Source organism: Nyctibius grandis, chromosome 1 (genome assembly GCF_013368605.1).
Source record: "Nyctibius grandis isolate bNycGra1 chromosome 1, bNycGra1.pri, whole genome shotgun sequence".
Taxonomy (NCBI): Eukaryota; Metazoa; Chordata; class Aves; order Nyctibiiformes; family Nyctibiidae; genus Nyctibius; species Nyctibius grandis.
In genome coordinates, this window is record NC_090658.1 from 132,415,303 (window position 1) to 132,439,785 (window position 24,483).

The 24,483-nt window shown below is 59.8% G+C and overlaps 1 protein-coding gene across 1 annotated transcript; it reads left to right on the forward strand.

The window, feature by feature from the left end:
• Positions 1-4,930: 4,930 nt before the first annotated feature.
• PTK2B (protein tyrosine kinase 2 beta) lies at positions 4,931-23,522 on the forward strand. Its single transcript, XM_068410205.1, has 30 exons — positions 4,931-5,170; positions 6,481-6,659; positions 6,802-6,889; positions 8,501-8,580; positions 8,663-8,725; positions 9,425-9,479; positions 10,756-10,896; positions 12,139-12,213; positions 12,311-12,412; positions 12,503-12,620; positions 12,841-12,880; positions 12,970-13,016; positions 13,330-13,383; positions 13,717-13,814; positions 13,907-13,991; positions 14,417-14,517; positions 14,609-14,724; positions 16,008-16,108; positions 16,265-16,354; positions 16,443-16,647; positions 17,425-17,533; positions 17,663-17,728; positions 18,141-18,266; positions 19,471-19,617; positions 21,092-21,127; positions 21,389-21,416; positions 21,767-21,813; positions 22,068-22,211; positions 23,139-23,219; positions 23,307-23,522. Exons 1-30 carry the CDS (start codon positions 4,964-4,966, stop codon positions 23,520-23,522), a joined length of 3,045 nt encoding a protein of 1,014 aa, XP_068266306.1. The 5' UTR covers positions 4,931-4,963.
• The last annotated feature ends 961 nt before the right edge of the window (positions 23,523-24,483 follow it).

Below are 24,483 nucleotides of genomic sequence, written 5' to 3' on the forward strand. Positions count from 1 at the left end.
GAACGCCTCTGCGCACACTTGTGAGCCGCAGCAGGAAGCTCCAGCTCCGCCAGCGCGGGCCCAGCGTGGGGACAGAGGGGACGGCCACCTCTCCGTAAGTGCCCCCCCTCCTGCTCCCCCTTCCCTGGGTTCCCCCCCCGGGGATGTGAGGGTGGGAGCGAGACCCTCACCTCGAGGAGGTGGGCGGAGGGCTGAGCCCGTGCCAACTCATCACACAGGGCTGGGGAAGGGGCTGGGTGGCCTTTCAGCGTGTCCCCTGGGGCAGGATGTGACCCCGGCTGTCAGCCCCGTGTGTCAGGGGGTCGGGGTAGGGCTGGAGGAGGCAGCACCCCCGGCACCAAGCTTTGCTGAGAGCGTGGGAGCCACCGGAGAAACCTCCTGGTGCGGGGCTGAGCGGGGGCGCGGGGTGGGAGGGGGCCCTGAGCCCCCACGGGGACGTTTTGGGGTGTCACCCACATCGGGGGCTGCCGGGGGGGACACAGAGGCTGCAGCAAGGGGGTGTTATCTGTGGGGTGATGTTATCTGTGGGGTGCTCTCTGCGGGATGCTCCCCGCATCCCACTCCCCAGCAGCGTCACTCGCCGATGCAGGGACACAGAGGGAGTGACAGGACGAGGGGGAACGGTTTTAAACTGCAAGAGGGGAGATTGAGATGAGATGTGAGGAAGAAATTCTTTGCTGTGAGGGTGGTGAGAGCCTGGCCCAGGTTGCCCAGAGAAGCTGTGGCTGCCCCCTCCCTGGCAGGGTTCAAGGCCAGGTTGGATGGGGCTTGGAGCAACCTGGTCTGGTGGAAGGTGTCCCTGCCCGTGGCAGGGGGTTGGAACTGGATGGGCTTTAACGTCCCTCCCAACCCAAACCAGTCTGTGGTTCTGTGATAGACAGTTCTGGGAGGAGAAGCTCTTTGGGTACCAGCCCCTTCTGCAGAGCAGCAAGAGCCACAGTACAGCCTGAAGTGGAGCAGTCCAGCGCCTGCTGCTGAGCTGGGCCGGGGGGTTGCTGGTTTTACGTGCCCCCGTTGCTCTTTGAGCCTGGTTGAGCAGGAACCACTCGTCCAGAGAAGCGTGATGAGTTTTACATGCCCCCGCACTTCAAGAGAGATGTTGAGGTGTTGGAGCGAGTGCAGAGGAGGGCGACCAAGCTGGGGAAGGGTCTGGAGGGTCTGACCTCCGAGGAACGGCTGAGGGAGCTGGGGGTGTTTAGCCTGGAGAAGAGGAGGCTCAGAGGTGACCTTAGTGCAGTCTACAACTACCTGAAGGGAGGTTGTAGCGCAGTGGGAGTCGGCCTCTTCTCCCAGGCAACCAGTGATAGGACAAGAGGACACAGCCTCAAGCTTGGCCAGGGGAGGGTCAGGTTGGACATGAGGAAGCATTTCTTCTCAGCAAGGGTCATTAGCCATTGGAAGGGGCTGCCCAGGGAGGTGGTGGAGTCCCCATCCCTGGAGGGGTTTAAGAAAAGCCTGGACATGGCACTTAGTGCCCTGGTCTAGTTGCCATGGTGGTGTCAGGGCAATGGTTGGACTCGATGATCCCAGAGGGCTCTGCCAACCTGACTGAGTCTGTGATTCTGTGGTGCTGGGTGGCCGCAGCATGGATGTGGTCGGCATCGCTCAGGCATGTAGCACCCATGGTGTTGCTTGCAGGGGTGGCCAGAGACAGGGCAAGGGGGGGCTGCCCTGTTGTCCACACTTCAGCCAACCCTTGCGTGAGAAGGGGACCTGGCTCAAAGGCACATCCCCTGCGGAGAGCGGCAGAGGATGTGGGTTGCTGCAAGATCCTCCCCGCGCAGCCTCAGACGCTGCTGCGAAGGAGAGAAAAAACCCAAAAAAACCCCAAAACCCGCTGTGAAAAAGCGTGTGAGCTCACGTGCCAGGGCCAGGGTGCCCAGCGAACCTTGCCCAGCTCCGAGGTTAACATCAGAGCATCCCCCCGCTGCCTTAGCAACGCTCCGTCGCAGCCGCGGGGACTTTTTTTACCGTGTTCCCTTGAAGAAACCAAGGAAACAAAGTCGGGGCCGTCCACGCAGCGTCCCGCGGAGCCGCCTCCGAGTGCCGGGTGATGGTGCAAGTCCCACCAGAGCAGAGGAGACAGATGGAGAAATGGGGGAATGGGGAGAGAAAACCCCCGGCCTCGGGAAGGGCTCCTGTGGCAGTGCCCTGCTGCGCGGTTCTCCTGCCCTGGGTGGGATGAGGGACACGCTGATCCTCTTTGGGGCCGTGTTAGAGGTTGTCCTCAGCTGTAGGACCCTGTGGGGAGAGCAGGACCATCTGAAAATGAGGAAGAACTTCACTGTGAGGGTGCCAGAGCCCTGGCACAGGCTGCCCAGGGAGGGGGGGAGTCTCCTTCTCTGGAGATATTCAAACCCGCCTGGACACGGCCCTGTGCAACGTGCTCTGGGTGACCCTGCTTTGGCAGGGGGTTGGACTGGATGATCTCCAGAGGTGCCTTCCGACGCCAACCAGGCTGGGATGCTGTGATGGGGAGGTGCTTGGGGCCAGGAAGGCCAATGGTGTCCTGGGGTGCGTGATGAAGAGTGTGGGCAGCAGGTTGAGGGGGGTTCTCCTGCCCCTCTACATGGCCCTGGTGAGGCCACACCTGGAGTAACTGGGTGCAGTTCTGGGCCCCCAGTTCAAGACAGACAAGGAACTACTGGAGAGAGTCCAGCAGAGGGTACGGAGATGGTCCGAGGGCTGGAGCATCTCTGCTGCGAGGAGAGGCTGAGGGAGCTGGGGCTGTTCAGCTGGAGAAGAGCAGACTGAGGGGGGATCTTATCAATGCTCACAGATACCTCAGGGGGGTGTCAAGGGGATGGGGCCAGACTCTTCTCAGTGGTGCCCAGCGACAGGACAAGGGGCAACGGGCACAAACTGAGACACGGGAAGTTCCATCTGAATATGAGGAGGAACTTCTTTGGTGTGAGGGTGGCAGAGCCCTGGCACAGGCTGCCCAGGGAGGGGGGGAGTCTCCTTCTCTGGAGATACTCAAACCCGCTGCGATGCAACACTCCCATTTGCAAACACCTTCTCGGCTGGTTAATCAGTAAGTCGAGGCCCCAGCTCAGCCGGGCTCCAGCTCAGGAGCAGCCAAATGGGTGAAATCCCACATTTTTTTTTATTTCACGCCCCAAACCATGCGATTTTGAGCATGAATTTGCCCCGTGCCCAAAGCCACCCAAGAGGAGAATTTGGGGTTCGTTTGGGTGATCCAAGACCCACATACCTAGTCAAACTGTTTTTCTCAGCCAAGGGGAAACTCAAGGCACTTCCCTTCCAGCACAAATGACAGTTTTTGAGCTGGCATCTGGGGTTTATCCCCTCTAAAAATAAAAGGTATTGCTGTGGAGGTGACAAGGACACAGAGGGATTGCTGTGGAGGTGACAAGGACACAGAGGGATTGCTGTGGAGGTGGTGGAGCACGAAGGTGATGGGGCACAGAGGTGTTGCTCTGGAGGTGACAAGGACACCAAGGTATTGCTCTGGAGGGGATGGGGACACAGAGGTATCGCTGTGGAGGTGACAAGGACAGAGAGGTGTTGCTCTGGATGTGACAAGGACATAGAGATATTGCTCTGGAGGTGACAAGGACACCAAGGTATTGCTCTGGAGGGCATGGGGACACAGAGATATTGCTCTGGAGGGGATGGGGACACAGAAGTATTGCTCTGGAGGTGACAAGGACACAGGTATTGCTGTGGATGTGGTGGGACACTGAGGTATTGCTCTGGAGGTGGCAAGGACACCAAGGTATTCCTCTGGAGGGGATGGGGACACGGAGATATTGCTGTGGAGGTGACAAGGACATGGAGATATTGCTGTGGAGGTGGTGGGGCACAGAGGTATTGCTGTGGAGGTGACAAGGACAGAGAGGTATTGCGCTGGAGGTGACAAGGACACAGATATTGCTCTGGAGGGGATGGGGACACAGAGGTATTGCTGTGGAGGTGGTGGGACACTGAGGTGTTGCTGTGGCGGTGACAAGGACATGGAGATATTGATGTGGAGGTGGTGGGACACAGAGGTGTTGCTCTGGAGGTGACAAGGACACAGAGGTATTGCTGTGGAGGTGACATGGACACAGAGGTATTGCTCTGGAGGTGATGGGGACACCAAGGTATTGCTGTGGAGGTGATGGGGACACGGAGGTATTGCTGTGGAGGTGACAGGGACACAGAGGTATTGCTCTGGAGGTGATGGGGACACCAAGGTATTGCTCTGGAGGGGATGGGGCCACAGAGGTATTGCTCTGGAGGTGACAAGGACAGAGAGGTATTGCTCTGGAGGTGACAAGGACACAGAGGTATTGCTCTGGAGGTGATGGGGACACAGAGGTATTGCTGTGGCGGTGACAAGGACATGGAGATATTGATGTGGAGGTGGTGGGACACAGAGGTATTGCTGTGGAGGTGATGGGGACACAGAAGTATTGCTCTGGAGGGGTTGGGGACACAGAGGTATTGCTGTGGAGGTGGTGGGACACTGAGGTGTTGCTCTGGAGGTGACCAGGACATGGAGATATTGCTGTGGAGGTGACAAGGACACAGAGGTATTGCTGTGGAGGTGACAGGGACACAGAGGTATTGCTCTGGAGGTGATGGGGACACGGAGGTATTGCTGTGGCGGTGACAAGGACATGGAGATATTGATGTGGAGGTGGTGGGACACAGAGGTATTGCTGTGGAGGTGATGGGGACACGGAGGTATTGTGCTGGAGGTGACAAGGACACACAGCTGTGCTCAGAGGAGCATCCATCCACCTCCATCCCTTCCCTCCTTCCCTTCCCCACCCACCCCAGGGTGTCCCCACCGTCCCCATCCCACCCTTATCTCCCACTTCCCCACCCCGTGACGCTCTCCCCACCCCACCCCGCAGGGTGACAGCCCTCGCCGGGGTGCCCGGGGTGCCCACCAGGCCGTGCCTCTCCCGCAGGGAAGGGATGCTCAGCTCCTAGCACCCCGGGCGCGCTGAGGATGTCGGCCATCCCCGAGGCACCGGGTCGCCCGCGGAGCAGCTCCTCCCGCAGCCTGGCCGGGACCCTGGAGGCCACCCTGGGCATGGGGACGCTGGAGATGGACAAGGAGGAGATGCGCATCCTCAAGGTCTGCTTCTACAGCAACAGCTTCAACATGGGCAAGAACTTCAAGCTGGTGAAGTGCCCCGTGACGACGGAGATCCGGGTAGGTGGGCAGGGGTGGGACAGGGCAGGGTTTGTCCACCTGGCATCAGAGCCAGCTCCCTTCCAGACGCCCTTCCCCATGGCATGGTAGCCCCCAGAGCCCCGTGGCTGAGAAACACCAAAACCTGGAGGACAGAGAAAAAATTTGGCCATTTCTGGCAGTCCAGGGGAGTTTGGAAAGGGCAAGGGCTCATCGGCCCCACCACCGGTTCCTGCAGCCAGGATGGGCCCCAGTAAGTCGTTGCTGATCTCCTTGGTGGGCAGCAGAGAGGAGTTTCCAGGCCATGGTTCACCTTGCCCTGGAGAAGACATCCCTGGGCACAGCAGTGCAGGGAGCAGTGGGAGGAGGCCAGAGGACAAGTGGATTTGGGACAAGATGGTGCCAGGAGGGGGCTGGGGGCCACCAGGAGCTGCGTCCCCACCTTTCCTTCATCCCCACTGACCTGCATGGACACAGGTCCTGGGTGGTGAGGGGTACAGTGACCTTCACAGCCCCAAGCCCTTGGTGTTTCCCCATGGCCATATTGGGGTGTCACTGGCTGCTTGGGTGACTCTGCCACCCCAAGATGCCCCAGGAGTGCACCCGGCTCCGGGGCCAGCAGCACCTCTGGCACTCCTACCCGTACTGCGAGCCAGGACCGAGGGCCTTCCTCCCACCCCACCGGGACTTCTGCACCCAACTGCTGCCCTTTGCTTGTGGGGACACGGGGCTGGGAGGACAGCGAAGGTGATGTTGGTGCCTTTCAATCAATCAATCAGTCAATGAGGTTGGCAGAGCCCTCTGGGATCATCGAGTCCAACCATTGCCCTGACACCACCATGGCAACTAGACCAGGGCACTAAGTGCCATGGCCAGGCTTTTCTTAAACCCCTCCAGAGATGGTGACTCCACCACCTCCCTGGGCAGCCCCTTCCAATGGCTAATGACCCTTGCTGAGAAGAAATGCTTCCTAATGTCCAACCTGACCCTCCCCTGGCCAAGCTTGAGGCTGTGTCCTCTTGTCCTAGCGCTGGTTGCCTGGGAGAAGAGGCCGACTCCCACTTCACTACAACCTCCCTTCAGGTAGTTGTAGACTGCACTAAGGTCACCTCTGAGCCTCCTCTTCTCCAGGCTAAACACCCCCAGCTCCCTCAGCCGTTCCTCGGAGGTCAGACCCTCCAGACCCTTCACCAGCTTGGTCGCCCTCCTCGCTCCAGGGCCATTTGTGTTGGGGTTGTGCTGTATGTCCTCCTCATTCTCCTGCCATCTGAAGCTCATCTGGAGCCCGTCTGGGGATGCCTGGGTCTCAGCCCTGCTCCTTCCCACCCCAGGAGGTGATCAAGTCCATCCTGGTGAGCGGCCGCATCGGGCCCGACATCAAGCTGGCCGAGTGCTACGGGCTCCGCCTGAAGCACGTGAAGTCGGACGAGATCCACTGGCTGCACCCGGACCTGACGGTGGGCGAAGTGCAGGAGAAGTACGAGTGCCTGCACCTGGAGGCCGAGTGGAGGTGGGACTCGTGGTGGCCGTGTCCCTGCGTCCCTCTCCGTGTCCCCAAACCCACAGAGGGGCTGGGGCACGGCAACCACTGAGCCCTGTTGGAGGGAAACTCCTCCGTGGTGGTCCTCAGAGAGGGGCTCTCCTGTTGCCAGGTACGATCTCCAGATCCGCTACCTGCCGGAGGACTTCATGGAGAGCTTCAAAGAGGACAGGACCACCTTGCTCTACTTCTACCAGCAGGTCAGCGGTGGCCCTGGGGGGCTCCTAGGAGGGTCTTACCTCCTCCCCAGCCTAGAAAACATGATTCCCAAGAGCCCCGAGACCCTGCAGCCCATCTACCTCCCCGCTGTGGTCCCATCCCGCTGCCGGCTCAGCACGTCTCCATCAGGGACAGCCAGTCCCACCCCTGTCACCCCAACCCTGCACCTGCTGCATCCCAGCGTGGGATGCGGGATGGCATGGATCCTGCGAGCGTCCCGTGCCACCATCCCCTGCGAGCATCCCCTGTGAGCACCCCCTGCCAGCACCCACTGCCAGCGTCCCCTGTGAGCACCCACTGCCACCATCCCCTGGGAGCACCCACTGCCAGCATCCCCTGCGAGCACCCACTGCCAGCACCCACAGCCGTCGTCCCCTGCAAGCACCCACAGCCGTCGTCCCCTGCGAGCACCCACTGCCAGCATCCCCTGTGAGCACCCACTGCCAGCACCCACTGCCAGCATCCCCTGCCAGCACCCACTGCCATCACCCACTGCCATCATCCCCTGGGAGCACCCACTGCCAGCATCCCCTGCGAGCACCCACTGCCAGCACCCACAGCCGTCGTCCCCTGCAAGCACCCACAGCCGTCGTCCCCTGCGAGCACCCACTGCCAGCATCCCCTGTGAGCACCCACTGCCAGCACCCACTGCCAGCATCCCCTGCCAGCACCCACTGCCATCACCCACTGCCATCATCCCCTGGGAGCACCCACTGCCAGCATCCCCTGCGAGCACCCACTGCCAGCATCCCATACAAGGACCCACTGCCAGCATCCCTGCCATCACCCCCTGCCACCATCCCCTGTCAGCATCCCATATGGGCATCCCTGCCAGCGTCCCCTGCACCCCTGCCACCATCCCCTGCCACCATCCCCTGCCACCATCCCCTGCCAGCGTCCCCTGCGAGCACCCACTGCCAGCGTCCCCTGTGAGCACCCACTGCCAGCGTCCCCTGTGACCACCCACTGCCACCATCCCCTGCGAGCACCCCCTGCCAGCACCCCCTGCCACCATCCCCTGCCACCATCCCCTGCCAGCACCCCCTGCCAGCACCCCCTGCCAGCACCCACTGCCATCATCCCCTGGGAGCACCCACTGCCATCATCCCCTGCGAGCACCCACTGCCAGCATCCCATACAAGGACCCACTGCCAGCATCCCTGCCATCACCCCCTGCCACCATCCCCTGTCAGCATCCCATATGGGCATCCCTGCCAGCGTCCCCTGCACCCCTGCCACCATCCCCTGCCACCATCCCCTGCCAGCGTCCCCTGTGAGCACCCACTGCCAGCACCCACTGCCAGCATCCTCTGCGAGCACCCACTGCCAGCATCCCATACAAGGACCCACTGCCAGCATCCCTGCCATCACCCCCTGCCACCATCCCCTGTCAGCATCCCATATGAGCATCCCTGCCAGCGTCCCCTGCACCCCTGCCACCATCCCCTGCCACCATCCCCTGCCACCATCCCCTGCCACCATCCCCTGTCAGCATCCCATATGAGCATCCCTGCCACCACCCCCTGCCACCATCCCCTGCCACCACCCCCTGCCACCACCCCTCGCCCCCTGACCCCTCGTCTCCCCGGCAGCTGCGCAGCGAGTACATGCAGAGCTACGCCAGCAAGGTGAGCGAGGGCATGGCCCTGCAGCTGGGCTGCCTGGAGCTCAGGTACGTGCCAGGCTGGGGCGGGGGGACGTGGCGGGGGGATGCGGGCGCAGGGCGGCTGCCTGATGTCCCCTCCTTCTCGCAGGAGGTTCTACAAGGACATGCCCCACAACGCGCTGGACAAGAAGTCCAACTTCGAGTTCCTGGAGTGAGTAGGCACAGCCCGACCCGCCGGGCAGAGACCCCCTGACCCCAAACCCTTCACCCGGCCTGCCCGGCCCGAGGGGCTGCAGGTCTGCAGGTGGCCTTCCTCATCCCCCCGCACCTCCTCATCCTCCCTCAGATCTTCATCCCCCCACAGCTCCTCATCCTTCATCAGCTCCTCATCCCCCCGCAGCTCCTCATCCCCCCGCAGCTCCTCATCCCCCCTCAGATCTTCATCCCCCCGCAGCTCCTCATCCCCCCGCAGCTCCTCATCCTCCCTCAGATCTTCATCCCCCCGCAGCTCCTCATCCCCCCGCACCTCCTCATCCTCCCTCAGATCTTCATCCCCCCGCAGCTCCTCATCCTTCATCAGCTCCTCATCCCCCCGCACCTCCTCATCCTCCCTCAGATCTTCATCCCCCCGCAGCTCCTCATCCTTCATCACCTCCTCATCCTCCCGCACCTCCTCATCCTCCCTCAGATCTTCATCCCCCCGCAGCTCCTCATCCTTCATCACCTCCTCATCCTCCCCCAGCCATCAGCTCTGCCGATGGGGCGGGGGCAAGGAGGGGGAGATGGGAGCCTGTCACCCTGCTCTGGGTGGGTGCCTTCTCCCCCCAGGACCCCCCCCCTTCCCCCTCAGCACCCACTTGCTGCCCCCCCCCACCCCGGGGGGGCACTAACGGGGGTCTCTGCTCCCCAGGAAGGAGGTGGGCCTGGACCTCTTCTTCCCCAGCCAGATGCAGGAGAACCTGAAGGTGAGGGGTGCTGTGTGTGCGCTCACACGTGGGACGATGCATGTGCGTGCACATGTGTGTACACGTGCACATATGGGGCCAGGCGTGCGCATCAGCGTGCGTGTGGGCGTGCACACGCGTGTACGTGCACTCGTGGGGCTTTGCACACACCCGTGACGGTGTAGCACATACCAGGCCGTGTGTGCTCCCGTGTGTATCCGTGGAATTGCGTGTATAGGCATGTCTGCTCACACACGTGAAGGTGTATTTGCGTGCCTGTGCACGCATACACGTGTGTATCTGTGTAGATGTGTGCGTGCAGGCACGTCTGCCCACACACGTGGTGATGCACCTGCATGCACACGTGTGGCCATGTGTGCACACATTGATTCGCACACACGTGTGCGTGCACATCAGCCCACACAGGAGTACATGTGAGTGAGCACACACACACAGAGGCACGCTGGCATGCACACACGTGGGTGTACACACAGATGCACATGCATGTGTGGGTGCATATTCATATTTCCATGTGCGTGCGTGTGTGCGTGTGCATTCATATGTCCACGTGCATGCGTGAGTCCGTGTGCGTGCGTGTGTCATGTGCGTGCGTGTCATATGCATGTGTCCATGTGCATGTGTGTGTCCATGTGTGTGTCCATGTGCGTGCATGTATCCATGTGCATGCATGTGTCTGTGTGCAGGTGTGTGTAGATGTGCGTATGTGTCCATGTGCATGCGTGTGTCCATGTGCATGTCCATGTGTATGTGTCCATGTGCATGCATGTGTCCATGTGTATGTGTCTGTGTGCATTCATGTGTCCACGTGCATGCGTGTGTTCATGTGCATGCTTGTGTCCATATGTATGTGTCTGTGTGCGTGCGTGTTTCCGTGTGTGTGCATGTGTCCATGTGCATGCGTGTCCGTGTGCATGCGTGTCCGTGTGCATGCGTGTCCGTGTGCACGTGTGTGTCTATATGTGTGTGTCCATGTGCATGTGTGTGTTCATATGTGTGCGTGTCCATGTGTGGGTGTCCATGTGCATGTGTGTGTCTGTGTGTGTGCGTGTGTCCATATGGGTGTGTGTGTCCATGTGCATGCGTGTGTCTATATGTGCGTGTCCATGTGCATGTGCGTGTCCATGTGTGCGTGTCCATGTGTGCGTGTCCATGTCCATGCATGTGTCCATGTGCGTGTGTCCATGTGCGTGCGTGTCCCCGCATGCACCCCGCACCCTCCGTGCCCCGCGTGCCCGCCCCGTGCCTGCCGTGGCTAGCAGCCCCCGTGCCCCCGCAGCCCAAGCAGTTCCGGAAGATGATCCAGCAGACGTTCCAGCAGTACGCGCTGCTGCGCGAGGAGGAGTGTGTGCTCAAGTTCCTGCACACCCTCGGCACCTTCGCCAGCATCGACCAGGAGAGCTACCGCTGCGAGCTGGTCGTGAGTCCTTCACCGGGTGGGGTGGGGTGGCAAGTGGTAGCGGCCTCTTCTCCCGGGCAACCAGCGCTAGGACAAGAGGACACAGCCTCAAGCTTGGCCAGGGGAGGTTCAGGTTGGCCATTAGGAAGCATTTCTTCTCAGCAAGGGTCATTAGCCATTGGAAGGGGCTGCTCAGGGAGGTGGTGGAGTCACCATCTCTGGAGGGGTTTAAGAAAAGCCTGGACATGGCACTTAGTGCCATGGTCTAGTTGCCATGGTGGTGTCAGGGCAATGGTTGGACTCGATGAGCCCAGAGGGCTCTTCCAACCTCATTGATTCTGTGATTTTTTGGAGGATGCTGATCACTGAGAGGGGCTGGGGGTTCAGCGGGGGCTCTGGGGACCTTCCACACGCAGGGTTCCCAGCCTGGGGGGTGCAAACCAGGGCCTGAAGTTTGCTGAACCCCTTTGGGGTGAGAAGGAAGCAAACCAGGAGCGCTGGGCACCCCTTTGGGGCCAGGAGGGGGAAAAAGCCCCACGCTGGGCTCCTTGCCTTGCACCATCCACTGGACCCTCTCCAAGCCACCCCCTCTCCAAGCCACCCCCTCTCCAAGCCACCCCTTCTCCAAGCCACCCCTTCTCCAAGCCATCTCCTCTCCAAGCCATCTCCTCTCCAAGCCATCCCCTCTCCAAGCCATCCCCTCTCCAAGCCATCTTCTCTCCAAACCATCTCCTCTCCAAACCATCTCCTCTCCAAGCCATCTCCTCTCCAAGCCATCTCCTCTCCAAGCCATCTCCTCTCCAAGCCATCTTCTCTCCAAGCCATCTTCTCTCCAAGCCATCTTCTCTCCAAGCCATCTTCTCTCCAAGCCATCTCCTCTCCAAGCCATCTCCTCTCCAAGCCATCCCCTCTCCAAACCATCTTCTCTCCAAGCCACCCCCTCTCCAAGCCACCCCCTCTCCAAGCCACCCCCTCTCCAAGCCATCTCCTCTCCAAGCCATCTCCTCTCCAAGCCATCTCCTCTCCAAGCCATCTCCTCTCCAAGCCATCTCCTCTCCAAGCCATCTCCTCTCCAAGCCATCTCCTCTCCAAGCCATCTTCTCTCCAAACCATCCCCTCTCCAAACCATCCCCTCCCCAAGTCCCTGCAGGAAGGTGATCTTTCCCAGCGTGTCTCACATGTTGCAGCAGGTCGAGGGGTTGGGACCTTATTCTCGGGGTACCCCCACCCCCAAATTCTCATCCTCCTTCTGCTGCCCCCCAGCAAGGGTGGAACATCATGGTGGACCTGGTCATTGGACCCAAGGGCATCCGGCAGATGACGAGCAAGGAGGCCAAGGTAAGGGGGTGAGGGGGGGTGTTGGGTGCTGGGTGGGGGGTGGCAGCTCTGACATTGGTGACTGAAGGTGACACCAGGGCTCTGCCCCTCTCCCCAGCCCACGTGCTTGGCCGAATTCAAGCACATCAAGTCCATCAAGTGCTCCAGCGTGGAGGAGGGCCGGGCCGTGCTGCAGCTGGGGCTCAGCAGCACCCCCCAGGTGAGGAGGCACTGGGGTGGGATGGGGGATCCACCCAGCCCCCCCCAGCTCTGGGCTCACTGGTCCCCCCGTCCCTGCTGTCCCCCCCAGTCCCTGGCTATCAAGACGGCTTCTCTGGCTGAGGCGGAGAACATGGCCGACCTCATCGATGGCTACTGCCGCCTCCAAGGGCACTTGGAAACCTCCCTCATCGTCTTCCCCAGGAGAGGTGAGCGCCCTGGGGGGCACCAACCCTGGCAGGGACCTCCCCACCCCGAGCCCTCCTCCACTCTCTCCATGGCCATGGCATCACCCATGGCTTTGGAGTGACCCCAGCTGAGACCCACCCAACTCACTGCACGTGTGGTCGAGGCATGGTGGAGGGTCCTGGTGCCCATCAGGCTCTGGTGGGTGGCTGGGAAATGACTTCTCTGCTGTCCTCCTCACAGAGAGGGAGAAGAGGATCAGCCTGCCGCAGATCCCAGCCCCGTGAGTACCACCTGCCCCTGGCACGGGGCTGGCACCCCCTCCTGCCCCCCCAGACCCCCTCCCTGACCCCCACCTCCTCCCACCCGCAGGCACCTCGAGCAGAGGCAGTCCGGGCTGTCTGACAGCGTGAGCCTGGGTGAGTTGTTGGCTCTTCTCCTCCCTTCCCACCAACCCTGGGGGGTGCAGGGGGGGCTGTGGGACACCAGCACACGGGGGTTTGGGGGGTTGGTGGAGCTGGACCCCCCCCAGCCCTTCGCCTGGGGGTGGAGATGGAGCCAAGCATCCCCAGGAAGGGCCAGGCTGGCACCCCGGCTCCCGATGGCTGTGGGTGCTGCTGTGGGTGCTGCTGCGGGTTTGGGGTGGCCAGACCCCACGGGGATGCTGCAGGAACCCCCCCAACCCCGGGGGAGCTGCCTGAGTCCCTGCCTGCACCCTCCTCCCTACCCCAGACTCCGACATTTACGCTGAAATCCCGGACGATGCTTCAAGACCAAGGTCTGGAGGTAGGTGCCACCCCGCTGGGTGCCATCCTGCCTGTCTCCCAGCACCCCAACCCAGCCCTCCCACCTCCTCCTGCCCACCCCAATTGCCCACCCCATCTCCCCAAGCAAGGTTTTACCCACACTGAGGGGCTGCAGGAGCTGGGGTCACCCCAGGTGCCACACGGGGCAGGCCCTGGGGATGCTGCCAAGGGGGGTGATGGAGAGGGTTGGTACCCAGGGACCACCGACACCTCCCGCTGAGCGTGGGGGCTCTGCCCATGGTGTGGGCAGGGGTACAGGCAGCTGCCCACCCATGGGTGCTGCCACCTCTGCCCTGCTGCCCTGTCTGTGAAGCCCAGCACTACGGGATCTCCCGGGAGGACGTCACGTTGGGCAGGATCCTTGGAGAAGGCTTCTTCGGAGAGGTCTACGAGGGGATCTACACCACCCCGGTGGGTGTCTCGCCCTCTCGCTGCCCTGCCTGCCTCCTCCACGGCGGGGGGGAGCGGGGTGAAGCAGCCCCCCCACCTCCTGCTCCTTGCAGAAAGGGGAGAGGGTCAACGTGGCCGTGAAGACCTGCAAGAAGGACTGCAGCCCGGAGAACAGGGACAAGTTCCTGAGCGAAGCGGGTACGCCGGGGGTCCTGCTGCCTTCTGGGGGGGACGCAGCCTGCCCAGCCCTGCCCTGGGACTGAGGGGGGCGGAGAACAGATGTGGGGGCAGAGGACAGACGTCCTTAGTGCCATGGTCTAGTTGCCATGGTGGTGTCAGGGTGATGGTTGGACTCGATGATCCCAGAGGGCTCTGCCAACCTCATTGATTCTGTGATGTGGGGGGGCAGAGGGCATGTGTGGGGTCTGCCCCACCTGGGTGTAAATCCCTGGGGAGCTACAAACCAGGAGCCCCAACCCCTTTGGGGATGTACCAGTCCATCGCTGGCTGTTCCTCCTGCTCCAGCTTCGTTGCAGAGACCTGCCCCTACCCCCAGGACGGGGGTTTGGGCTCCTGGAGGGGGGCCCCCCCATTGGAGGGTGTCTGATGGGGTCTCCCCGCAGTGCTGATGAAGAAGCTGGACCACCCCCACATCGTGAAGCTCATCGGCATCGCGGAAGAGGAGCCCACCTGGATCATCATGGAGCTCTATCCCTACGGAGAGGTGAGCGGGGTCCCACCGCTGGAGCCCGTCCCCCTGCCACCCTTCCTGCCCCTGCTTGGTCCCTGAGCCCCCCTCGCTCGTCCCCTTGCAGCTGGGGCAGTACCTGGAGCAGAACAAGCCCTGCCTCGCCGTGCCCACGCTCATCCTCTACGCGCTGCAGATCAGCAAAGCCCTGGCCTACCTGGAGGCCATCAACTGCGTGCACAGGTAGGGCAGGAGGTTGTCCATGTGTGAGCTCTCCTCCTCCATCCCTCCTCCTTCCCTCCTCCTTCCCTCCTCCATCCCTCCTCCATCCCTCCTCCATCCCTCCTCCATCCCTTCTCCATCCCTTCTCCATCCCTTCTCCATCCCTTCCCCTTCCCTTCTCCATCCCTTCTCCCCTCTTGCAGCTGGGTGAGCTGGTTGTCCATGTGTGAGCTCTCCTTCTCCATCCCTTCTCCATCCCTTCTCCATCCCTTCTCCATCCCTTCTCCATCCCTTCTCCATCCCTTCTCCATCCCTTCTCCATCCCTTCTCCACCCCGTCTCCATCCCTCCTCCATTCCTTCTCCATCCCTTCTCCCCTGTTGCAGCTGGGTGAGCTGGTTGTCCGCATGTGAGCTCTCCTTCTCCATCCCTTCTCCATCCCTTCTCCATCCCTTCTCCATCCCTCCTCCATCCCTTCTCCATCCCTTCTCCATCCCTTCTCCATCCCTTCTCCACCCCTTCTCCACCCCTTTTCCATCCCTTCTCCATCCCTTCTCCCCTTTTGCAGCTGTGTGAGCTGGTTGACCATGTGTGAGCTCTCCTTCTCCATCCCTTCTCCATCCCTTCTCCATCCCTTCTCCATCCCTTCTCCATCCCTTCTCCATCCCTTCTCCATCCCTTCTCCTTCCCTTCTCCATCCCTTCTCCCCTTTTGCAGCTGTGTGGGCTGGTTGACCATGTGTGAGCTCTCCTTCTCCATCCCTTCTCCATCCCTTCTCCATCCCTTCTCCATCCCTTCTCCATCCCTTCTCCATCCCTTCTCCTTCCCTTCTCCCCTTTTGCAGATGGGTGAGCTGGTTGTCCATGTGTGAGCTCTCCTTCTCCATCCCTTCCCCATCCCTTCCCCATCCCTTCTCCATCCCTTCTCCATCCCTTCTTCTTCCCTTCTCCCCTTTTGCAGATGGGTGAGCTGGTTGTCCATGTGTGAGCTCTCCTTCTCCATCCCTTCTCCTTCCCTTCTCCTTCTCCTTCCCTTCTCCTTCTCCTTCCCTTCTCCTTCCCTTCTCCTTCTCCTTCCCTTCTCCTTCTCCTTCTCCTTCCCTTCTCCTTCTCCTTCCCTTCTCCTTCTCCTTCCCTTCTCCTTCCCTTCTCCCCTTTTGCAGCTGGGTGAGCTGGTTGTCCGCCTGTGAGCTCTCCTTCTCCATCCCTTCTCCATCCCTTCTCCATCCCTTCTCCATCCCTTCTCCATCCCTTCTCCATCCCTTGCCCATCCCTTCTCCCCAGCCAAGGGTCTCTCTCCTTGCAGGGACATTGCCGTGAGGAACGTCCTGGTGGCCTCCCCGGAGTGTGTGAAGCTGGGTGACTTCGGGCTCTCCAGGTACATCGAGGAGGAGGAGTATTATAAAGGTAAGGGCTGCAAGGGTTGGAGCAGGGATCTCTCTGGATGGCAGAGCTGGCTCCCTGCAACAGCAGGACGGGGTGGTGGGAAGGGGCTGGGGCAGAGACCATGGTGAGACCTCGCTGCCCTGCCCTGCCTGCACTGGGGCTGCTCTGTCCCTCCAGCCTCTGTCACCCGTCTCCCCATCAAGTGGATGTCACCTGAGTCCATCAACTTCCGCCGCTTCACGACGGCCAGCGACGTCTGGATGTTTGGTGCGTGGTGGGACGGGACCAGAGTGGGGTCCTGGGCGTTGTCCACCTCCCATGGCATCCGTTGAGGTTGCTCATGTTGCTCCCGCAGCCGTGTGCATGTGGGAGATCCTGAGCTACGGCAAGCAGCCCTTCTTCTGGCTGGAGAACAAGGATGTCATCGGGGTGCTGGAGAGGGGTGACCGCCTGCCCAAGCCCGACCTCTGCCCCCCCGTCCTCTACACCCTCATGACGCGCTGCTGGGACTACGACCCCAGCGAGAGGCCCAAGTTCAAGGACTTGGTTTGCAGCTTGAGGTGAGTGGGGAAGCGGGGGACTGGAAGGTGCTAGAAGGTCTCCCCAGAGCCTTCTCTTCTCCAGGCTGAACAGCCCCAACTCACTCAGCCTGTCTCCAGTGCAGAGTTGCACCAGGGGAGGTTTAAATTGGAGATCAGGGACAATTTCTTCATGGAAAAGGTTGTCAAGCACTGGCACAGGCTGCCCAGGGCAGTGATGGAGTCCCCATCCCTGGGGGGATTCAAAAGCCGTGTAGATGTGGTGCTGAGGGCCATGGGTTAGTGGTGGCCTTGGCAGTGCTGGGGTAACGGTTGGACTCGATGGTCTTGAAGGTCCTTTCCACCCAAAAACAATCCTGTGATTCTGTGATTCTATAAGATTTTGGGTCTGGAGGTTTCTGGCCAAGTCCGAACTCCAGGTTCAATGGTTGGACTCGATGATCCCAGAGGTCTCTTCCAACCTGGTTGATTCTGTGATTCCAAGGACCATTTGAGCCCATTGGAGCCCACCCATCCCTGGGGTCATGGTGGTGCCTGGGCTGAAATGGAAATGCTTTGCTTCCCGGGGAGGGGTCTCGCAGGGGAGTCCCAACCCCACATCTCATTGGGGCCAGCCATGATGGTGCTGGTGTGGCCGGCCAGGACCATGCTCTGTCCTCCCAGGCCTTTCCCCTCACTCTTCCTATCCCTCGTTGCTCCCTCTGTGGCGCATCCAGCTCAAGCATCGCCACGCTCTGGGGTACAGGAGATGTGCCAGTGCCCCCTCCCGGGGCTCTCACCCTCCATCTTCCCCTGCAGTGACATTTACCTGATGGAGAAGGAGCTGGCCAAGGAGCAGGAGAGGAACAACCGCCACCGGCCTCCCAAAATCCTGGAGCCACCATCCTTCCAGGAGCCACCTCCGAAGGTGGGCAGCGGGCAGAGCCCGTGCAGGCAGGTCCATCTCCCCGCCTCCGCCCACCAGTGGGTGCTGCAGCGGTGGGACCTCCCCGCTCTTGCACCCACCGTGCGTTTCTCCCTGCTCTGCTCCCCACAGCCCAGCAGACCCAGGTACAAGCCACCACCCCAGAGCAACCTCCTGGCTCCCAAGCTGCAGTTCCAGGTAAGGCTGCAGGGCCGGAGCATCCCGTGAGGACCTGAGCAAAGGGGGCAGCGCTGGAAAACCCTCCCTGGAGCTTGAGCTCGTGGGTTTTGAGGGCTGCAAGGTGCAACATCTGGGTGAAACCCTCAAGAGCAACTATTTTGGGTGCTCTTTTGGAGCCGGGCAGGGGTCCAGGCAGCACCACAGGAGGTCTGAAGCCCACGCTCAGGGTGAGGAAGAGCTGAGCGGGGAGGAAGGCTCCATTCCTGCTGCGGGCATGAGGGCATTGAGGGCAGGGGCTGCTCCTGGGGTGACGGCCGCTCTCCCCCGCGTTGTCCTCTCTGTCCGTCCGTCTGTCCGCACTAACCCCCCCGTCGCCTTGTTTTGTGCCCGCGCTGCCCCGCTGCCCCCCCACCCACCCACCCGCCCGCAGGTGCCCGAGGGTCTGTGTGCCAGCTCGCCCACGCTCACCAGCCCCATCGAGTACCAGTCTCCGGCCAACTCCCTGCACACCCCGCCGCTCAACCGCCACAACGTCTTCAAACGCCACAGCATGAGGGTAAGAGAGGGCTCCCCCCCCCCACCCCGCAGCACCCGGGGGGTCCTCATCCAGGAGGCGAGGGCTGGGCGGGAGGGACCCTCGCTGCACCCTGCTCCGCTCCGCGCTGCCGCCTCAGCTGCTTCGAGCTCCGTGTTGCTCCCGAGTTGGCTGCGGGAGGGACGAATGTGGCTGGGAAGGGGCTGGTGGGAAAGGACCTGGGGGTGTTGGTCGATGGGCGGCTGGATATGAGCCAGCAGTGTGCCCAGGTGGCCAAGAAGGCCACCAGCATCCTGGCTTGTACCAGCACTAGTGTGGCCAGCAGGACCAGGGCAGGGATCGTCCCCCTGTGCTCAGCACTGGTGAGGCCGCACCTCGAATCCTGGGTGCAGTTTTGGGCCCCTCACGACAAGAAAGACCTTGAGGTGCTGGAGCGAGTCCAGAGAAGGGCAACGGAGCTGGTGAAGGGTCTGGAGCACAAGTGTGATGAGGAGCGGCTGAGGGACCTGGGGGGGTTTAGCCTGGAGAAAAGGAGGCTGAGGGGAGACCTTCTCGCTCTCTACAACTGCCTGCAAGGAGGGTGTAGCGAGGGGGGGTCGGTCTCTTCTCCCAGGTAACAAGTGATGGGACGAGAGGAACCGGCCTCAAGTTGTGCCAGGGGAGGTTTAGATTGGAGATCAGGGACAATTTCTCCATGGAAAGGGTTGTCAAGCACTGGCACAGGCTGCCCAGGGCAGTGGTGGAGTCCCCATCCCTGGGGGGATTTAGAAGCCATGTAGATGTGGTGCTGAGGGCCATGGGTTAGTGGTGGCCTTGGCAGTGCTGGGGTAACGGTTGGACTTCATGGTCTTAAAGGTCCTTTCCACCCAAAACCATTCTGTGATTTAAATCCTGTCACCCCGTGGGTGCAGTCGCAGGCTGGAGGGATGGAGCCCGTGAAGGGCTCTGGGGTGTCTCCAGCCCCCCACCACACACGTTTGCACCCACACCCCGGTGAAGGCATGTTGGTGGATGCGTGGCTGGAATGGTGTCCCCCAAAACAGGCTGGAGACTGGTGGCCACCCCTCCCTGGGGCTTTGGGTCGGCTCCTCGGTGGTGTCACCCCAAAGTCGCTTTGGGGGGTTGCAGCCATTGGTGGCCGGTGCATGCTCCCATGCCAAAACTGGGGGGAGAGGGGAGGGCTCTGCCTCCAGACCCCCCCGTCACCCCGAGCTCTGCGCACCAGGAGGAAGATTTCCTCCGTCCCAACAGCAGGGAGGAGGCGCAGAAGCTCTGGGAGCTTGAGAGGCTCAAGATGCGGCAGGTCCTGGACAAGCAGCAGAAGCAGATGGTGGAGGACTACCAGTGGCTGCGGCAGGAGGAGAAGTCCCTGGTGAGTGGCCTCAGGCTGCCCCCAGCTCCTGCACCCTCGTGAAGGTGCTGGAAGAGCCACAGCAGCCGTTGAGGTTGCTCTTCATGGCTGGAAAAGCTCCTCAAACCTCATGTGAGACAGACTTGGGAGGAGACCAAAAATCTTTTATTCCATCAACTCACGCAGCCGGTGAAGCAGAACCCGGGTCCCCTCAGCCCAGGGGTGCAAACAGCACCTTGAAATGAGCTTCGGGTTTTTGGAGCAGCAGGTTGGGGTTTCTGGTACCCCGGGGAGCAGCTAAGGGCGATGGGGTGGGATGGAGATGGGAGCAGCGATGGGTGTGAAGCCCCTTCCCCTCCCACATCCCGAGACCCTGCAGAGATGTCTTCATGTGATGTGTTTCATGAGTGTCCCAGAAAGCAGGAAAATCCCTTTTTTTTCTTTTCTTTTCCTTTTTTCCTTTTTTCCTTTTTTCCTTTTTCCTTTTTCCTTTTTCCTTTTTTCCTTTTTTCCTTTTTTCCTTTTTTCCTTTTTTCCCTTTTTACTTTTTTACTTTTTACTTTTTTTTTGTTTTTTCCTTTTTTCCTTTTTTCCTTTTTTCCTTTTTTCCTTTTTTCCTTTTTTCCTTTTTTCCCTTTTTTCCCCCTTTTCCCTCTTTTCCCTCTTTTCCCCCTTTTTCCTTTTTTTCAGTTTTTTTCCTTTTTTCCTTTTTTTCCTTTTTTTCCTTTTTTTCCTTTTTTTCCCTTTTTCCTTTTTTCCTTTTTTCCTTTTTTCCTTTTTTCTTTTTCCCCTTTTTCCCCTTTTTCCCCTTTTTCCCCTTTTTCCCCTTTTTCCCCTTTTTCCCCTTTTTTCCTTTTTTCCTTTTTTTCCCTTTTTCCCTTTTTCCCTTTTTCCCTTTTTCCTTTTTCCCTTTTTCCCTTTTTCCCTTTTTCCCTTTTTTCCTTTTCTCCTTTTCTCCTTTTTTCCTTTTTTTCCTTTTTTTCCTTTTTTCCTTTTTTTCCTTTTTTTCCTTTTTTCCTTTTTTCCTTTTTTTTTCCTTTTTTTTCCTTTTTTACTTTTTTCCTTTTTTACTTTTTTACTTTTTTTCATTTTTTTACTTTTTTTTATTTTTTCATTTTTTAATTTTTTTTAATTTTTTCCTTTTTTCCTTTTTTTTCCTTTTTTCCTTTTTTCCTTTTTTCCTTTTTTCCCTTTTTTTCCTTTTTTCCTTTTTTTTCCTTTTTTCCCTTTTTTTTCATTTTTTTTTCCTTTTTTTTACCTTTTTTTCCCTTTTTTTAACTTTTTTTTCCTTTTTTTTCCTTTTTTTTCCTTTTTTGCCTTTTTTTAAGTTTTTCGTTTTTTTGGTTTTTTCCCGTTTTTTTACTTTTTTTTCCTTTTTTTTACCTTTTTTTCCCTTTTTTTCCCTTTTTTTCCCTTTTTTTCCCTTTTTTTCCCTTTTTTTCCCTTTTTTTCCCTTTTTTCCCACCCCTCTCACAAAGCTTCTCCCCCTTTACAGGACCCGACGGTGTTTATGAACAACAACCTCCCTCCGGTGAGTGGTGCTGACCCCGGAGAAGCCGGCTCAGGCTCTATTTTGGGGCTCCTTTTGGGAGATCCTCCCTTGCTTTGGCATGGGTGGGTGATAAATATTTATATAGATTCCCCTCACATTGGGGAAATCGATGTGAAAAACCTTAATGGGGTGAAATATTGGTGGGGCAGAACCTTGGGAGGGGATGGCGACGCCTCCTCCCTCTTCGTGCCTCCAGCCAGGACTTTGTGTGCCTCACTCGCTGTTTCTTCCCCCCTACAGCTGCTCCCCGAGAAGGAGACGGATTACAGTGAGTGCCCCCAGCTGCCCGTGACCCCCACCCAGGGGCACCCACCTCCGGGGTGCCAGCGGGGAGCCCTGCGCTGAGCTGCGAGGAGCTTCGGGGCTGCCTCCCTCCGGCTTTGGGATCCTCTGGGAAAGAAATCCCAGACCGTGGGGAGCAGCTTTGCCCCCCCCGAGGAGGGTCTGCCTGTCCCGGGTGTGGGGGGTCTGACCCCTGGGGTGGGTCAGGGTGTCCAGCATGGTGGGACAGGCTGCTGCAGGGTGGTGCGGGATGTGGCAGGGGTCCCTGGGGTCTTGCAGCGTGTCCGTGTGTCCAGCCCGAGTGACTCTCCTTCCTTTCCCTCACTGACGGCGTAGCGGAGTTCACGGGGCCCCCCCAGAAGCCTCCAAGACTTGGGGCGCAGGTAAGACCTCCCTGCATCGGGCCACCATGGTCCCACCTCCTCCTCCATCTTCACAGTCCCGTTCTCCTCCTCCTCCATCATCCCTCTGCATCTGCACAGTGGGATTTTTCTCACTCTCCCAGGCCCCAAAAGGGTCAGACAGACCCAGCAGCATCAGGGTCATGGGTTGGAGGTGGATGGGTCTGTTGGTGTTGGTCTTTCCCTCCCTGCCCTCCTGGTCCCTCTGACCCCGTCGTGTCCCCATTCCCCAGCAGTCCATCCACCCAACCCCCACGGCCAACCTGGACCGCACGGATGACACGGTGTACAGCAACGTCATGGACCTGGTGCGGGCCGTGCTGCAGCTGAAGAACGAGATCAGCCTCCTGCCCCCGGAGGGGTACATCCTCGTGGTGAAGGTAGGGAGGGGGCAATGCCAGGAGAATGGGGGAGGCAGTTGGGAATGAGTCTGCTGAGCGACTCTGGCCAAGCATCCTTCTCCAGAAGGTCTTGCACATGCAGGAGGGAGCATTTCCAGCATGTGCTGCTCCTCCGTTGGGTCCTTGGGTCAATGGTGGGGGTATTGCAAGCATACCCTTCTCCTCCATTGGGTCCTTCGGCCAATGATGGAGCATTTCCAACATGCCCTGCTGCTCCATTGGGTCCTTGGGCCAATGGTGGAGCATTTCCAGCATGCCCTGCTGCTCCGTTGGGTCCTTGGGTCAATGGTGGGAGCATTTCCAGCATGTTCTGCTCTTCCATTGGGTCCTTGGATCAGTGGTGAAGCATTTCCAGCATGTGCTGCTCCTCCATTGAGCCCTTGGATCAATGGTGAAGCATTTCCAGCATGTTCTGCTCTTCCATTGAGTCCTTGGGCCAATGATGGAGCATTTCCAGCATGCCCTGCTGCTCCATTGGGTCCTTGGGTCAGTGATGGGAGAATTTCCAACATGTGCTGCTCCTCCGTTGGGTCCTTGGGTCAATGGTGGAGCATTTCCAGCATGTGCTGCTCCTCCGTTGAGCCCTTGGATCAATGGTGAAGCATTTCCAACATGTCCTGCTCTTCCATTGGGTCCTTGGGCCAATGGTGGAGCATTTCCAGCATGTCCTGCTCCTCCATTGGGTCCTTGGGTCAGTGATGGGAGAATTTCCAGCATGTCCTGCTCCTCCTGTGGATCCTTGGGTCAATGGTGGAGCATTTCCAACATGCTCTGCTCTTCCATTGGGTCCTTGGGTCAATGATGGGAGAGTCTCCCACTATCCCTCTCCGGAATGGGATCCTTGACTCGGCCACACAGACTCTTCCCATGCCTGGACTCACCCTAACCCTGCTGCCCTCCCCACAGAACGTGGGTCTGTCCCTGCGGAAGCTCATCGGCAGCGTCGACGAGATCCTGCCCATCCTGCCCGCCGCCTCCCGCACCGAGGTAGGACCGGGGAGGAGGGACAGGGGTCCGGCATGGGGTCGGGTGCTGGTGGCAGCCCTATCTGTAACCCCTGCGTGTCGCGGTCAGATCGAGGGGACCCAGAAGCTGCTCAACAAGGACTTGGCCGACCTCATCAACAAGATGCGCCTGGCACAGCAGAACGCCGTCACCTCGCTGAGCGAGGAGTGCAAGCGGCAGATGCTGACGGCCTCCCACACCCTGGCCGTGGATGCCAAGAACCTCCTGGATGCCGTGGACCAAGCCAAGGTCCAGGCCAACCTGGTGAAGCTGTGCTTGGAGTGAGGGCAGGGGTGGAGAGAGGGAAGGAGAAGGGGTGGGGAAGGAGAGGAGGAGAGGGACCGCCACGCTTTGCTCGGTGGAGATGGGAGAGGAGCGTTGCAGAGGAACTGGCTTTTGTGTGTCTCCCGTGGCCTCGCCGTCCTGCCCTCCCTGTCCCCCTCCTCCTGCAGCCTCTCCTGGCTTTAGCATCATCTCCTCGGTCTTCTGAAGAAGGGAGGCATCTGGTGACTCGCCCCTGGAAAGGTCTAGGGGGGACCTGGCCGTCTCTGAGGGCAGCAGAAGATCCCTCTGGCTTGGTGGATCAGCACATCCGTGTGTCCGTCCCTTGGCCCCTCCGAGGACAGACGGCCGCAGGCGGCGTGTCGCGACGGAGACCTGGACCCGCTTCTGGCCACCGGGAGCTGGAGGGGGAGCTGGCACCCCGGGGGTCCCCAGGGACCATCAGAGCGGTGGCCGGGGGCGACCATGCGTGTTTCCTTGTACGTTGTACAGAAGAGTTTATTTAAGGACGGGAGGCGGGTCCGCGAGCCGCGGTGGGGCCAGTGCCCGTGGCTGCAGCGTGCCCAGCCCCGAGCCGTCGGTGACACAGATGGGTTTGTGTTTTGGGCTGGAAACCCCACGGTTCGGGCTTTTCCCCAGCGTCCCCCCCCCAACCGCTGTTCGTTCTGGCTGAGATAAACCACGCGCAAAGTCCTGCTGCGCCTCCGCTTGCCTGTCACCCCCGGGCGGTGGGGACCTGGTCAGCAGCACCTCCTGAGAGAGGCCAGGGGAGGGTCAGGTTGGACATGAGGAAGCATTTCTTCTCAGCAAGGGTCATTAGCCATTGGAAGGGGCTGCCCAGGGAGGTGGTGGAGTCACCATCTCTGGAGGGGTTGAAGAAAAGCCTGGACATGGCACTTAGTGCCCTGGTCTAGTTGCCATGGTGGTGTCAGGGCAATGGTTGGACTTGATGACCCCAGAGGGC

Excerpts from the sequence above, each read along its gene's own strand:
- PTK2B (XM_068410205.1), top strand. The coding sequence starts at position 4,964 with ATGTCGGCCATCCCCGAGGCACCGGGTCGCCCGCGGAGCAGCTCCTCC. Across the intron at positions 13,017-13,329 it reads GTCTGACAGCGTGAGCCTGG|ACTCCGACATTTACGCTGAA; the intron begins GTGAGTTGTTGG and ends TCCCTACCCCAG. Across the intron at positions 16,648-17,424 it reads GACTTGGTTTGCAGCTTGAG|TGACATTTACCTGATGGAGA; the intron begins GTGAGTGGGGAA and ends CTTCCCCTGCAG.